The sequence below is a fragment of the Mustela nigripes genome, chromosome 9 (genome assembly GCF_022355385.1).
Source record: "Mustela nigripes isolate SB6536 chromosome 9, MUSNIG.SB6536, whole genome shotgun sequence".
NCBI classification, from domain to species: Eukaryota; Metazoa; Chordata; class Mammalia; order Carnivora; family Mustelidae; genus Mustela; species Mustela nigripes.
Window position 1 is genome coordinate 50,564,230 of NC_081565.1, and position 14,825 is coordinate 50,579,054.

General features: G+C 41.8%; 1 protein-coding gene across 1 annotated transcript in view; it reads right to left on the bottom strand.

The window, feature by feature from the left end:
• Window positions 1-14,825, bottom strand: part of SH3GL2 (SH3 domain containing GRB2 like 2, endophilin A1) — a 212,196-nt gene that overhangs the window by 22,385 nt on the left and 174,986 nt on the right. Inside the window, exon 3 of the mRNA XM_059411592.1 lies at window positions 13,456-13,528. Coding sequence (XP_059267575.1) covers window positions 13,456-13,528 — 73 coding nt within the window. The remainder of the gene's footprint in view (window positions 1-13,455; window positions 13,529-14,825) is intronic.

Sequence of the window (14,825 nt, forward strand, 5' to 3'; positions counted from 1 at the left end):
ACACCCAAAGTGAGTGTTGCAGAGACTTATGAGCAATCTGAAGTAAACAGTTTATTACTTCTTGTGTTAGTTTCCTAAGGGCTGCTGTAACAAAGTATCATAAACTGGGCTGCTTGAAACAATAGAAATTCATTCTACATCCCATTCCTATACCTCATCCTATGCATCCTTTCCACACAGCCTGAGTCATAGCCTTTGTAATAAACCAGTAAACATTAAATAAGTATTTCTCTGAGCTCTGTGATCCTCTCAAGCAAATTACCAAACCAAGGTAGGGAGGGGAGGGTCAGAAGCACCAGAGGTTCAGAAATGGCACTGGTATCCAATGTTGGGTGCTGAGCCATTGGTATCCAATCTTGTGGTGCTGAGCCCTTAACCTGTGAGAACTGACACTACCTCCAAGAAGATGGTATCAGAAGTGGACTGCAAGACACCAAATGGAGTTGGAAAATTGGTCAGCATGAGACAAACCTCAGTGTCTGGTGTCAAGAGTTCTGTGGGTAAAGTGCAGAGAGAAACAGTTTTCCATTTCTATCTCTAAAACAGGATGTAGCACACTCAGATGAGTGGGTGTTGAGGTTTTGACAGACATTTGTTGGAAAACCTTGAGGTTTTTTCTAGAAAGCTTCTGTGAAATGTGAAGATGTATGGATCCTAAGCCTCTGTGGTCAAGACAAAAGTATTTTCTAAGGAGGTTTGGTCCCAAAGACAGCAATAGCAGAGGATGGAGTGTTCTCTTTCCTCAGGGGAAAAAAGGGGGGGAGGGAATCCTAATTCTTTTTAAAGTTTCATTCACTGTAATTAAAAATCAAGGTCTATAGCAAATGGAATGTCTCTAGATCTAGAAATCAATAATCTCTATGGAACACAGAAATCTGGAATGAAGAGGTTAGCACAAATGTAAGCACAGAGCAGGAGGGGATGCAGGGGGACAGGGTGAAGGAAGCGGATGTTCCCGGAAGTGGGGGAGGACAAGGATGGGCTGTGAGTCTGCCCTTTTGCACTTCATCTTCCTCCCCACCCTCAACGATGACAGGAGGGTTTGGGGAGAGACCCTCCACAAATAAAAACAAAATTACAACCTGCTCGAAGTGGCTTCTTTCACTCTTTAACTGTGAAATTTCAAGTAAGAAAACACAGTGACAGAGCACCTGTCTGTCACCACAGGGAAGCAGAAAAGCCAACCTCCAGTTCTGGCCTGTGTTGATGAACACGTATGACAATCGGAAGGGGTGGTCATGGTATTCCAAGTCACATTTTCATGTTCTAACCTAATGAATGCAGCTTTTAATAGGGGAGTCCAAAGACATGGAATAAACTTTCCAGATTTAATGAAATGACTTAATTCCTTTCTACCTCTCTACCCACCTCATGGAAACCAAACCTAGTTGCCCAAAGGAACAGAGATCTGTTGAGGACAAACACTTAATGATTCCTACTAGTATTCTTAAGTGTCTGGTTTGAAAATTTAGAAAGAACCTGGATATATTTTTGAAAAAGTAAAGATCAGGGCCACGGTTCACCCCACAGCTAAGATCTCTGAAGTATCTGCTGTGTGTAATTCACATGCATCATCTCTTCAGACCTCCTGATAATGTGAGGGCCAGATTTAGTTTCTCCATCTTGTATATAAGGAAAGTAAAGCACAGAGAAATGGTGCAACTTGCCCAAGGACACATAAAACAAGCAGAGCCAAAACTGAATCTTAGCTCTGTCTCCAAAGCCCGCTCTCATCCCAGAATGCCACTTTGGCTCTTGTTGTTTTATTAACATCTTTGTTAAAATAGGTCAAATCAGGACTTGTCAGCTTTAGCTATATTTACTCTTGTTAGGTGATTAAAAATGCGGAGGTGAGGAAGTGTGATAGACACTGTGATTTGGGAAGCAGGATGAGTACCGCACCGTCAGGGGATTGGAGATGGTTTTCCATCTATGTGACCTTGGGGAGCTACCTAACTCTCTCTAGACCTTTGCTTCCTCACTTCAACATAAGAGGACTGGCTTACCTGAATTCTGCAATCTTTCAAATGCAAGAACCTATATGTATACACTAGAACTCACTAGGATAAGTGGACTAGGTAATTTACAAATGAAGAGGTCTTAGCATGTACAACCTAATGTTAATTTTCAAAATCAATGAAACTCATCCTTTGCAAAACCATCGCTGAGTTCAAAACCAAAAGGTCTTACTTTAAAAACCCCAATGTAAAGATGTGAGCTTTATTCCTTTTTTTTTTACGCCTTTTTTGTTTTTGTATTTATTTCCACAAGAAAGAACACTACCGCCAGAATATTTCCTAATGATCTGGCTTCTGTTTATGGTTCTTTACAAAAATAAGAATTTTTTAAAGATAAAATAGCTATTTCAAGGAAACCAGAAAGGTGATTTATTTTCCCTTCTTGTAGAAATTATTACATTTCATTAGTAGTAATCAATTACTTAATTCAGCAAACACTATGAACAAGTAGGTTAAAATTTAGAGGACAAAAGGATATAAAAATGTGTTCATACAGCCTCTTTTTTAAGAACTGCATTCTCCTGTGTGGCAGAATCTATTTCCATTTCCTACTAATTAACGTGAGGACACATGCTATCAAAGAAATAACACAGGACAGGGTTCAAATTGCAGCTCTGCCATTCACCAGCTCTGCAGGGAAGAGAGGAGCTTACCACCCCCCCATCCCCCCCATCCCGGCCTCACTGATCCTGGTTATAAGTGGGGAATAACAATACTTAGTGATAATACTGTTGTGATGGTAAAATCACAGCGATTGTGACATATGTAATCAAAGCAGGTGCTAAATAAATGTGGGTTCTTTTCCCTCTTTTGGCTGGAGAAAACTGTGACTGATAGCCATTTCATCGAAATCACCAAGAGCTAAAATTCTGTTTACCTCTTCATTATCTCTCAAGGCTCAATGATGCCTTTAGTTGTTGCAATAAATTAATTCTGAATTATTTTTAATAAGTCTGTAAAGCCTAGTGCAGATATTACAACTGAAATGTGAGCATAAATCACCAAATCACACTAAATTAGATTTGGAGCTTAACATTTGCAACAAACTGTAGGTAATAAACAACACTTTAGCATATATTTCACATCTGCAACCCTTTCTGAATGTGTCCTGGCCTCATTCTCCCAGGTGAGATCTCAAGAGGATTTACAAATCTGAAATGAGCCCCGATGCCCCCTGCACTGTAAGCAGCACGCTCCCTGGCCTTGCACACTGACCGTTAGTAAAGGACACAAAAGATATACATGACAGCAAGGACGTAGGTAGATTTCCTCAAACCTGTGCAGTTTCTTTTGAAGTTAAATATTCTATAAATACTCTTCTAGAGACTGAGGAAAGGAAAGAGGAAGATCTGCCCACTCTAACTCTAGCACTGGATTATGCTACTCTCAACCCAAATAATGGTGATTATGTAACACTTCTCTCCAAGGCACCAGAGCTCTCTTATGCCCTGCTGAGTGGGAAGCAGAGGAGAAGTATTTTAAGACACTGAGGAGTGGTCCACGGCAGCCCTAAGAATCCATAAGATCGGACAGTGCACATCTCCCACCTCCGCGAGGGGCATTGCTAGGTGCCAATAAAGGATGTATAGGGAGCCCTGGGAAAGCAGGTGATTACCGCACAGAAGCATAAAATGGCTCCTGCAATGTGAAAAAATACACAACCCTCTGAGTACTAACACCACGAGACTTTACTTTTTCCAGTTCAGGAAGCAGTCAGAGGGTGGACACTTGCCCTGTGTGTGGGGAGGGGCCTGCAGTGGGACTTGTCCCTGGGGGCTCAGGGAGCCCCTCTGTGGAGGCCTCATCCTACCGCATCTCACTGTGGAGGAGCTGCTAGATAAGCCCCTGAGATATCCTCAGCTAGGCAGACCCTGCAGGCTACAGGAGGGTGAGGGATGTTTCTTGAGCCCCTACAAAGTGTCAGGCAGTGTGCCCGTGCTTTTCACTGTCTCATGTTTCAAAGGTATCTTCAGACTTAGCAGAGAGTGGACCTGTCCTACCACTCCCTACAGAATTCAGGAGACTATCTTAAGCTGAAAAGATGCATACAGGTTCTCCTAATCTACTTTCTGCTCCCATGGAAGGTATTCAAGGGAGCCAACAGGGTAAATGGCCAGATGACCCCAGTCGACAGTGATATGCCTGAAACAGAAGCTCTAGTTGGGAACAAATAGCCATACTGTACCGGTTTTTCATGCTGCATAAGAAAGTTACACAAACTTAGTAGGTTCAAGCCACACCTTTATTGTCTCACAGTCTCTGTAGGCTAGAAGTTCGGGTGCAATTTACTGAGTCCTCTGTTCTTGGTCTCACAGGCTATAGTCAAGATATCAGCCAGGCCATCATGGTATCAGGAAGCTTTATGGGAAAACAATCTGCTTCCCAGTTCACGCAGGTTGTTGACAAAATTTCAGTTCCTTGTGGTAGTATCACTAAAGGCCCTCGCTTCCTACTGCCTCTCAGCTATGGACACCCTTATAGTCCAGAGGCTACCCTTAACCCCTGACGTTTAGCCTGCTCCCTCAGCAGTCCTAACATGATCATTTCCTTCTTCCAGGCCAGTAGGAGAATCTCTCTCACTCTGGACTGCTCAGAAAGATTTATACAAAGCAATGTGATCACAGGGAACATCCCATGCACTTTTCCATACACTGTAACCTAATCAAGGCAACATGAGTGCTGATCCCATTAACTTGGCCATATTCTTTTGATTAGAAGCAAAGCACAGAATCCACCTACACTCAAAAGGAAGGGATTGGGCAAGGGCATGGATCATTAGAGGTCACTCTAGACTGAATTCACCACATACCCCAAGACTAAAGGTATCTCCACATTTTGTAGAATATGACAGTGAAAAAAAAAATGGACTGTGGAGATAGTCGTATCTGAACATGAATTCTGATACTTTTGTTGCATGACAACAAAAATTACTTAATCTCTTCTGAAACTTCAGTTTTCAGAAATGTGAAAATGGGAAGAGTTATCTGTGTGTGTAAATATGGATGTCCTGTCAATAGCTCCAGCCCAATGGGCTTAACCATGAGATTATATACTGCCATACTTTTCCCAAAGCAACTGTGAAATGTATTAATTGTACATGACACCAAGTAGATACAACATAGACAGTGTAACAGCTCTGATCCTGACATGTTCAAGTCTACCTGGGAGGTCAGCTACTCCTATAGATGGAGCTTAAATATGCTTAACATGATTTGATTTATTCATTCAGCAAATTAAACAGTTACTAAGTACCACTGTGCTAGGTGCTGGGTATACACAAATGAGCAAAACAAATACAGTCTGGTCTCTGATGAGTTTATGACACAGTGGGAGGGATAAATAGCACCGATTTAATACTGAGGGCACTATTTTTATATTAGAGATAGTAAACAGGACAGGGTCCCTACCCTGCTGGAGATTACATTCTAGATGGAGAATGTGGGTGATTAGCAGATGATTTTTAAAAAGATAAAATACAGAGGGGCACCTGGATGGCTCAGCTGGTTAAGCAACTGCCTTTGGCTCAGGTCACGATCCTGCTGTCCCAGGATCAAGTCCCACACCAGGCTCCCTGCTCAGCAGGGAATCTGCTTCTCTCGCTTACCTCTCTCTCTTTCATTCTTTTCTCTCTCTCAAATAAATAAATAAAATCTTTAAAAAAAAAGATTTAATTTTAAAAATGATAAAATACAGAATAATTTCAAACAGTGATAGAATAGAAGGGATATAAGAGGAGTGAGAAGAAGCTACTTCAGACAGAGCGTCCAGGGAAGGACCACACAGAGAGATGGCATGAGAGGAAGGTGCAGCCACAAGGGAGCCAGGAGAAGAGTCCCAGGCAGAGAAACTTCACGTGCAAAAAGCCTGAGGCAGGAACAAGCTGAGCATGGCGAGGGTCAGAAGAAGTTGGTGAGCGTGGATGGAGAGCAGCAGACGCTCAGCAGCAGGGCAAGCGCCCAATCACGGAGGGACTCGCAGCCAGTAAGTGTGCCCTCAGTTCCGTGAGAAGCCACCGGAGAATAATAAGCAGAATAATGACGACATAGGAGTCACACCTTTAATGGAATGACCTAGCTGCTCTGTGGAGAATGTAAAGCAGGGGAGCAGGAAGGGAGGAAGGCAGGATACTGAACACAGAAAAGCAACATGTGAAAGTACATACTGTGAGAAATGCAAGAAAAGATAGGAACGGGGCTCTCTGACTGCAGTGTATGAACAACAACACTGCACTTGGGCCACGGGCATTACAGTCATATCTTAACTAGCAAACATCCAATAAAAGTCTAAGCAGTGATAAATGCCATGAAGAAAAATAATTCAGGAAGTGTTTAAAGAATGAGGAGCAATGATGTTTTAAACAAGATGGTCAGGGGAGCCACCCAAATATGACGACACTGGAGCAGAGACCTGAGGGAGGACATTGAGAAGATGTGGGGGCAGGTGATGCCGGCAGGGCTGGACCGTCTGGATGAGTGGGGGAGCTTTGTGTCTGAGGAACAGCGGGGAGGCTGGCAACGCTGGTGCCCAGGGAGCCGAGGGAGACGGGCAGGAATGTGGGAGATGATGTCAGACTGTCGACCCCGTTATCCCAATAATAACTTTCAATGCTATTCTAAACGGGAAGCAGTGGAGAGATCTGTGAAGGGGACTCACGTGTGGGCCTCACGAGAATGCAACAGTGGAGTGGAGCTGCTTCAGAGGAGACTCAGGGAATGGCTCTCAGGGGAGGTGATATTTAAGACAAAGCAGGGAAGATGAGTAATAGGATAGATGTCAAGTAAGGGGCAGGTGGGCATTCCAGGAGATGGGAACAACCAAGTGCCAAGTCCTGCTGCAGAAAAGAGCGTGAAGCCGCAGAGAGACTACAAGGCCAGGAAGCCTGCAGGGGTGCAAGGGAGGGGAAGGGACCTGGAGGGACTGAGAGCTGGACCACCACACGCAGGTAGGGGGTCAGTGACTCAAGGCTATTAGTGTGAGACTCCACTAGCTTAATTTTCTGCATATATGCACATGTTAATTGTCTGATATCTGTTATGATTAAGTACATTTTATAAGGTCTGGCTTACCAGTCTTTAAAGACACAGAAATGAGGATCAGTAATCTACCAGTGCCCACTGACTTAAAACCGGATCATTTAAGGGACCTCAAATAGACTAGGAAACTAATCATTTTCAGTATTTTTCCCAAAGATGCAGTGACAACAGGAAAACCCTGCAGCCTGTTCAGTATAGTGTAGAGACGACACTACATACCACCTGCCTTATTTTCCTCTTTCATCCCTAAAAAACCCGATTCCTTTCAACTGCAGCAACATTTTCCTCACAATTACTTTTGTTATCTGTCCTTATGCATTTTCCTTACTCTTCAGTGTCAGGATTTAGAAAAGTAAAACTTCTGGCTACCAGACTCCAAACATATCCCCTATTCTTTAAGAGAAAAATAGATACTTTCATTCATGCATCTAATCAGAAGACCTACTGAAGGCAAACAATGAAGCAGGCACAATGCTAAGAGCCCTGAAAACCAAGATGAATACAGCTGAGGACCTGCCTTTCAGGAAACATAGCAATTTCAGGATGTTGTGGAGCCAAAGATTTGAATACACAAATGCCAAATAATACATGTATTGATTTCAGTCCCACTGTCACCAAATGTCCTATAATCAGTACATTTTCATCTCTGAAAGGAGCCTGTGGGAAAGAAGTATAGCAATTTTGATGTAGTATCTTTTTCAGGGACTAATGAGATATTTCAAAATTAATACAGCTTTTACTTCCACAGGCAACATTTCACAAATGAGATTTAAAACTATTATTAAAAAATTATGAAGACACAAAATGATCCCCATTTAATACCCCAGTCTGAGGCATGTTGGAGAACGCTAACTCATGTGGGCTTTCAAGGAAAGAGCACTTCTGTACAAAACCAAACCTTGACCATGCACAGTAACTTCTTATGTCCAAACTGCTTTTATCTACACATCTTGGAGATTTGCATAGGCTTATGCAACTTCTCAGGGTCAGAACAACTTTTCACTGCAAACTGAGAAAACCTCTGTCACAATCACTAAGCTAAGACTGGGAAGGAAACAGCCCAATCTGGTCATGTCCATCATTCTATTTCAGGGGAAGATCTCTAGCAAAATGCCATGCAATAGATTTGCAGAAGGTTAAAAAAAAAAAAATTAAAGATATCCTAAGTCTAAAATCAAGGGTTCATTTTTCTTTTTTTTTTTAAAGATTTTATTTATTTATTTGACAGAGAGAGATTACATGTAGGCAGAGAGAAAGAGGAGGAAGCAGGCTCCCTGCTGAGCAGAGAGCCCGATGCGGGACTCGATCCCAGGACCCTGAGATCATGACCTGAGCCGAAGGCAGCGGCTTAACCCACTGAGCCACCCAGGCGCCCCAAGGGTTCATTTTTCTACTGAAAAAACAAATAAACAAACAAACAAACCACCATCAATATACATAAGCCAAAGAGCTAAACATCAAACATGTATCAAAATATAATAGATAGCTTGAATGGCAAATTATCCTGAGCTGCCCATTATGGGAACCACCAGCCACATGAGGCTATCAATCATTTGAAGTGCGGCTAGTCCAAACTGAGTTGTGCTGTAAGTGTGAAATAACACAATGAATTTCAAAACATAGCACAAAAATAAAAAAGAAAGTAAAATTTCTCAATATTTTAATATTGGTTAAATTCTGGATATACTGGGTTAAAAACACATTATTAAAATTGTTTTTCCCTTTCCTTTTACTCTTTAATGTGGCTACTAGAAAATTCAGAATTATACATGCAGCTTGCAACTTATTTCTATTCAACATTGTTGATTTAGTACTTTTTTCTCCATAAGGCATCAGACTACTTGTATAAGAAAACTGACTTGTATATTTTGGAATGGTCTTTGTTTTTATGCCATAAGAATACAAGGACTGCCAATCGGTACAGTACTTTTCATGTCTGAATTATTTCTCAGTAGGTTGCAAATTTGTACTGGTTTATGCTGTTCCATTCAGAATATTTCACAATCCATGGTAGAAGACTTTGCAGCTCTCTGGTCTATATTCTTGAAAGCCCTGCTTCACAGCACACACCTGTAAACCTGTGACCCCCTTTACCCTTGCTCACTTCATTAGTGAACTGGAATTTCCAGGAGGAATTCGCTGTGAAGCCCTCCAGGTCTCCTCAGTGTGTATATATCTTGTGCTACTCAGCTGTGAAGTACCAGAGGTCTGAAGCCCAATCTTGGTCCTGTTTTTATCCCTAAAACATCTAAAGTTGGTCTTTGCATAAAAATAAATGCATTTGATAAATGTTAGTTATATGGGTAGAACTGATGGTTTAGGGAAAAACAAGAATTTCTCCTTTTCCTCTTTTTTTTCCTTTAAGATTTTTATTTATTTATTTGACAGACAGAGATCACAAGTAGGCAGAGAGGCAGGCAGAGAGAGAGGAAGGGAAGCAGGCTTCTCGCTGAGCAGAGAGCCGGATGCGGGGCTTGAACCCAGGATCCTGGGATCATGACCTGAACTGAAGGCAGAGGCTTTAACCCACTGAGCCACCCAGGTGCCCCTCTCCTTTTCCTCTTTATATTATGGCAGTTTTGTCACTTTAGCCAATGACTGTCAATGGTGTTTCATAACTCATTTGTTCAAATACCCGAATGCCACCAGTTGCCTTGACCTGAACTGCAGACTGGGCATGGGCATAAGGCAGGCACAGTTCTCTCCTTACAGAATTCTAGCAAACACTCAGAGATCCCCGGACTTTGGGTACAGAAAAGCAGAAAGAATATTCTCAAACTCATACTTTGAGTCTCTCAGTGACCCCAGGAACTGTGTCAACCAACATGTTTCCCTAGACACTGGAAGAGTCAACAAGAGGAAGACAAACAAAAGCACACACATCACACACATTTACAGTAAGTGCGGCGTGTGTCATTAGGGAAAGGCAGCTGGAATCGTGACAGGAATCTTGACAGGGGAACCTCACTAGTCAGGGGTCAAGGAAGGCTTTTAAATGACCTTTATGCTGCACCAGAGGGTACTAAGTGCCTGCCAAGGTAGAGGGGAAAGGGCAAACCAACCCCGCGAGGAGGGTCCTTTCAGCCATGTTGAAGATTTAAAACCTAATCATAAAAGCAATGAAAAGCTATTGAAAGGTTTTATGCAAGATAATGATCTGATCAGATTTTCCTTTTAAAAACCTCACTCTGGAAGCAGGCGAGAGTGGATAAGGAGCCTACACAGTGTAGAGCATATCTGCAGATGCATGAAAATTAATCAAACTCTCTTTGGTCATCACTTCAATAGGAACTGGGTTTTAAGAATATAAAAGATCTGAAAGCCACAAGATCTGAAAGCCAGAACACATCCCAGAATACTAAATTAATGCAAGATATTCATTCTCAAAGTACCTTCAAAGCATGAATTTCCTCTGAACTTACCAGCCTATCCATGTAAATCTGTTGGTTGGCATTAGGCTCTGTCCTGACCCAAGCTGGATCTCACTCATTCAGGACCAGTGTCTAGGGAAACATGTTGGTTGACACAGTTCCTGGGGTCACTGAGAGACTCAAAGTATGAGTTTGAGAATATTCTTTCTGCTTTTCTGTACCCAAAGGCCGGGGATCTCTGAGTGTTTGCTAGAATCCTGCATACCCTTGTCAAGGACACTTGGATAGTGAACAAGTGTACTTAACAAGCCGCTTTGCAGAAGTGCTATAGTGAAGTGTCTGCTCTCAGCATGAGAAACTGATGGAGGGACTAAATCATCTCCATCATAGACCAATTAGATACAGATCGTCCGAATTCCATAGAATAAGCCTACAAAGTTTTGTTTTGTTCTGGACCTAACTTGTACACATATGTGGCCTGCCTGTATATAACCGCTTTTCTGAAATGAAACTGGGATTGCCTGGTGGTGGCCTTAATTGTTCTTCTTGGTGACAAATGTCCATTCAATTTTTAAACAGCCATAAAACAAAACATGTTGGCAGCTAGTAAGCACATTAAACATTTTATTTAAAATGTCATTTCTGAAAATTCTTATCTCTCCCATGACCTCCTTCTGTAATCTTTTTTATTAAAATAAAATTAAGTCTCAGTCCCATAATTTGTTTCCTTTCTGAATTTCTGTTGTACCCTCTCTAACTTGGGTTCTAATTCTGACCTCATCCCCTCCAAGATGTGTGACTTTGGGAATGTTTCTTAAATTTTCAGACCTGTTTCTTCCTACAGAAAATAAGGTTAGCCCACTGTGTTAGTTTTCTAGGGCTACCACAACAAATTGCCACAAACTGTGTGAGTTAATGCAACAGGAAATTTACTCTCTTACAGTTCAAGAAGCCAGAAGCTTGGTATCAAGGTGTCTGCAGGGTTGGTTCTTCACAGAGGTTGTCTGGGAGAATCCTTTCCTTGTCTCTTCCAGCTTCTGGTGGCTCTTGGAATTCCTTGGTTTGTGGCCACATCACTCTCATCTCAGCCTCCACTTCACATGGTTTTCTTCCCTATGTCTCTGTGTCTTCCTTTCTTACAAAGATACCAATCATTGCTTTAGGGCCCACACTAACTCCAGAATGAGTTCGTCTCAAGATCACTAACTATTTGCATCTGTAAAGACTCTATTTCTAAATAGGGCCATATTCTGAGATTCTGGGTGGCCTGAATTTTGAGGGGGCATACCATTCAACATACTGTAGCTATCTACAACAGAGTTCCATTATAGTCAAGAACACTGATGGTTTCCACTAAGGATGTGTTTTATGATGGATTTTTAGTCGCTTTTCCATAATTATGAATTGTTCAACTATGCATTATTTTTCTAATCACAAAAAATGGTTATTTTCAGAGTTGAGACGGTGTATATAATTAGCACCACCCTAAAAATGGCATTAGTGCTCAATAAATAGTCTATTTTCCCTCCTTACTCCATAATTATCTTCACCCTACAACAATGAGTTTCGAGCACAATACATATATAAATCCCAGGAGATCAGAAAGCACTTCAGAATTCTATGCAAAAATGAAAATACAAGTTTTTTGCCCTTATTCAATGATTTCTTATGGTGAGACAGGGTGAGCATCTCTCTTCAGAACCTGACCTATCACAGTTGTGATAGGAATACTAAGAAATAAATGACCACCTAAGAGATCCTTGCATGTCTGTGGAATGAATATAAAGGTCATGAATGTGGCTCTGATAAAATTTAGGAACTTCATTTTTGTATTCTTTGTCTAATCTGCTAGTCATTTGGTTCACAATCAGGCTATATTCCTAGTTCCTATACCTTACTATACTTACTTCTGTATTTTCTTCCTTACGTAATCCCATCTCTTATGTATTTTAAAAAGAATAAAAATCAAGAATGTTATTCCTATAAAGTTTGTTCATCTTCGAAACAGCAGCTGTGCTCTCACAGGTAAATAAATGTTGGTTGAGAGCTCGGCTAGCAGCAGGAGGCAGTAGAGAACTAGTCAATACTTCCGATTTCACTCATTCCTCTTACCCCAACCTTCTTTTCTCATCTCTTGCCACTCGTGCTCTGTGTCCAAACACACTGGGGGTGACACAGTGTCTAGACCACCCTCCCCAGAAACACCAAAGACACTAGACTCCTAACCTGAAACTCCAAAAGAACCTAGTTCTAAAAGTGAGCAGTTTTCTAAATACTCATACTTCTCACGTAAATACATTCAGCCTTGCCTCAAGGCTTTCTCCATCCTTTCTATACTCTGCGTTAGGAACTGATGTCAGGAAGAGGAGTGGGAAGATCGATGACATAGACCATTCTGCTTTGTTATACCTTGTGTCTACAGACACTGCTCAGTTCTGCCTGGTTCTCCTTTCAAGGGGTAGATCCATTATCTCTATTACAACTTCCCTCTCTGGGAGCATAGCAAGTTAGCAGGAACAAATGTTAACCAGCCATATACTCAGAGAGGCATTGGAATTAAGAACAACTCTCCAAAATCTCTAGTGATGCTGTATGAACAGAAACCCTCTGTATTTCACAAGAACTTCCTACTCTTTCAAGCCTTCTGGAAATTACTAGATCTTATCTTAAAATATCCCAATTCTTTCTTACCATCCCTTGAAAATTTAAGTTTGATGGTTAACAGCTTGCAGCTACCCTGACATGGTGTGCCATCCAAGATGTCCATTCTATGCTATTTGTTAAATACACTAGGGTCAGACAAAATATCCCAGATTGCTCCATTTACTTTGATGTTAGCCTTAAGAGGTTCTCCCTCATTTTCTGTCCTTTTCTGTCCCTGAAACCTACCACCAAAGGTGCTATACAGGAAAGTCACTGAAGCTCCAGAAAGGAGGGCTGAGGAAGGAGAAGCACACCAAACCTAAATGTCGATCAAAGAGAAACTAAAAGTTACCTGGAGGGACATCCTGAAAGCATAAAGCAATCCCTTACCTGGATTGGGTTGAAGGTATTCAATTGTTTTGGTCATTATTTCCATCACAGCCCTGCTGGTGACATCCACCTTCTGAAATGAAAAAAGAGATGTTCTAAGTGACAAGAACTATTAGCTGTAGCACCCACGTTTTGCTTGAATAACAACCACAGGTGCTAAAACAGAGCAGGGGGTGGGGGCAGGGAGGAGCTGGAGAGGCTCAGGAAGGAAGAGTCGCTTCACATTCAGCTAGGCTCCATCAAGGGTGGAAACCCTAGTTACTGAAAGAGGAACCAGGAATTTCCTAAAATCTGTTTCAAAATCTACTTTACTATCTTCAGGCAAAATAAGGGGGAGATAGCTTCCTCTTGCCCTATGGGCCTGAGGTGGTCTCTGAAAGTAGTTCATTTTAACTTCACCCAACCCCCCCACACACACATACAATCGTGCAAATCAAGAGGTTCAAATCTCCATGTTCACTTTAAGAATACCCTGGAAACTGTCCAAGCCATAGAAGGTACACACACCCAAAAGCCACCAAAATTATGTCACTTTATAGAATTAATATGCGCTATCCCATTGTTACCAGATGGGAGATATGATACTGGAGATGGCAGATGTGCCCAGGCCAAACAGTAGGGCCGGACACAGGTCCCAAGCCCAATAAGATACTGAATTTTCACTGTACGTGTTTAAAAATGCAGGAGTAACACTGAACTCAAGGTTCTTGATGTAGATTCTCTAGTCATTGAGCACGTCCATGTGAGCAAGACCCCTAAGGTGAATCCCAAGTTTAAAGAGCTCATAGATTAAGCCCTACATAAGCTCACTCTGCTTCCCTGAGATGATTCTTGCTGAAAAGAACTGCTCCCAAACCAGGAGAGGAGGCTGCATGTACACATGTGTGCATACACACACACCAAAGGAAAAAAAAAAAGTAAAAACCAAAGGAATAAAAACATATGGCCCATGAATACATTTAGCATAAAATAAACACAAGTAGAAATTTAAAAGAGAAAGAAAAAGAAAAAAGAACGTGGAGATCATGAATCATATTTTGCCCCAGAGGCATTTATGGGTTGTCTGCAGTGGGCCAGGCATGGTGGCAGGTTTCAGGGACAGAAAAAAAGAAATATGCAACATCAACTCTGTTTATGGATGGACAGTTTTAACTTCTCAGAATATCCTAAGTATATAAAATTCTTAAGCAAATGCTTCTCTCTTTTTTTTTTTTTTAAGATTTTATTTATTTATTTGACAGACAGAGATCACAAGTAGGCAGAGGGGCAGGCAGAGAGAGAGGAGGAAGCAGGCTCCCCACTGAGCAGAGAGCTCGATGCAGGGCTCGATGCGGGGCTCGATCCCAGGACCCCGAGATCATGACCTGAGC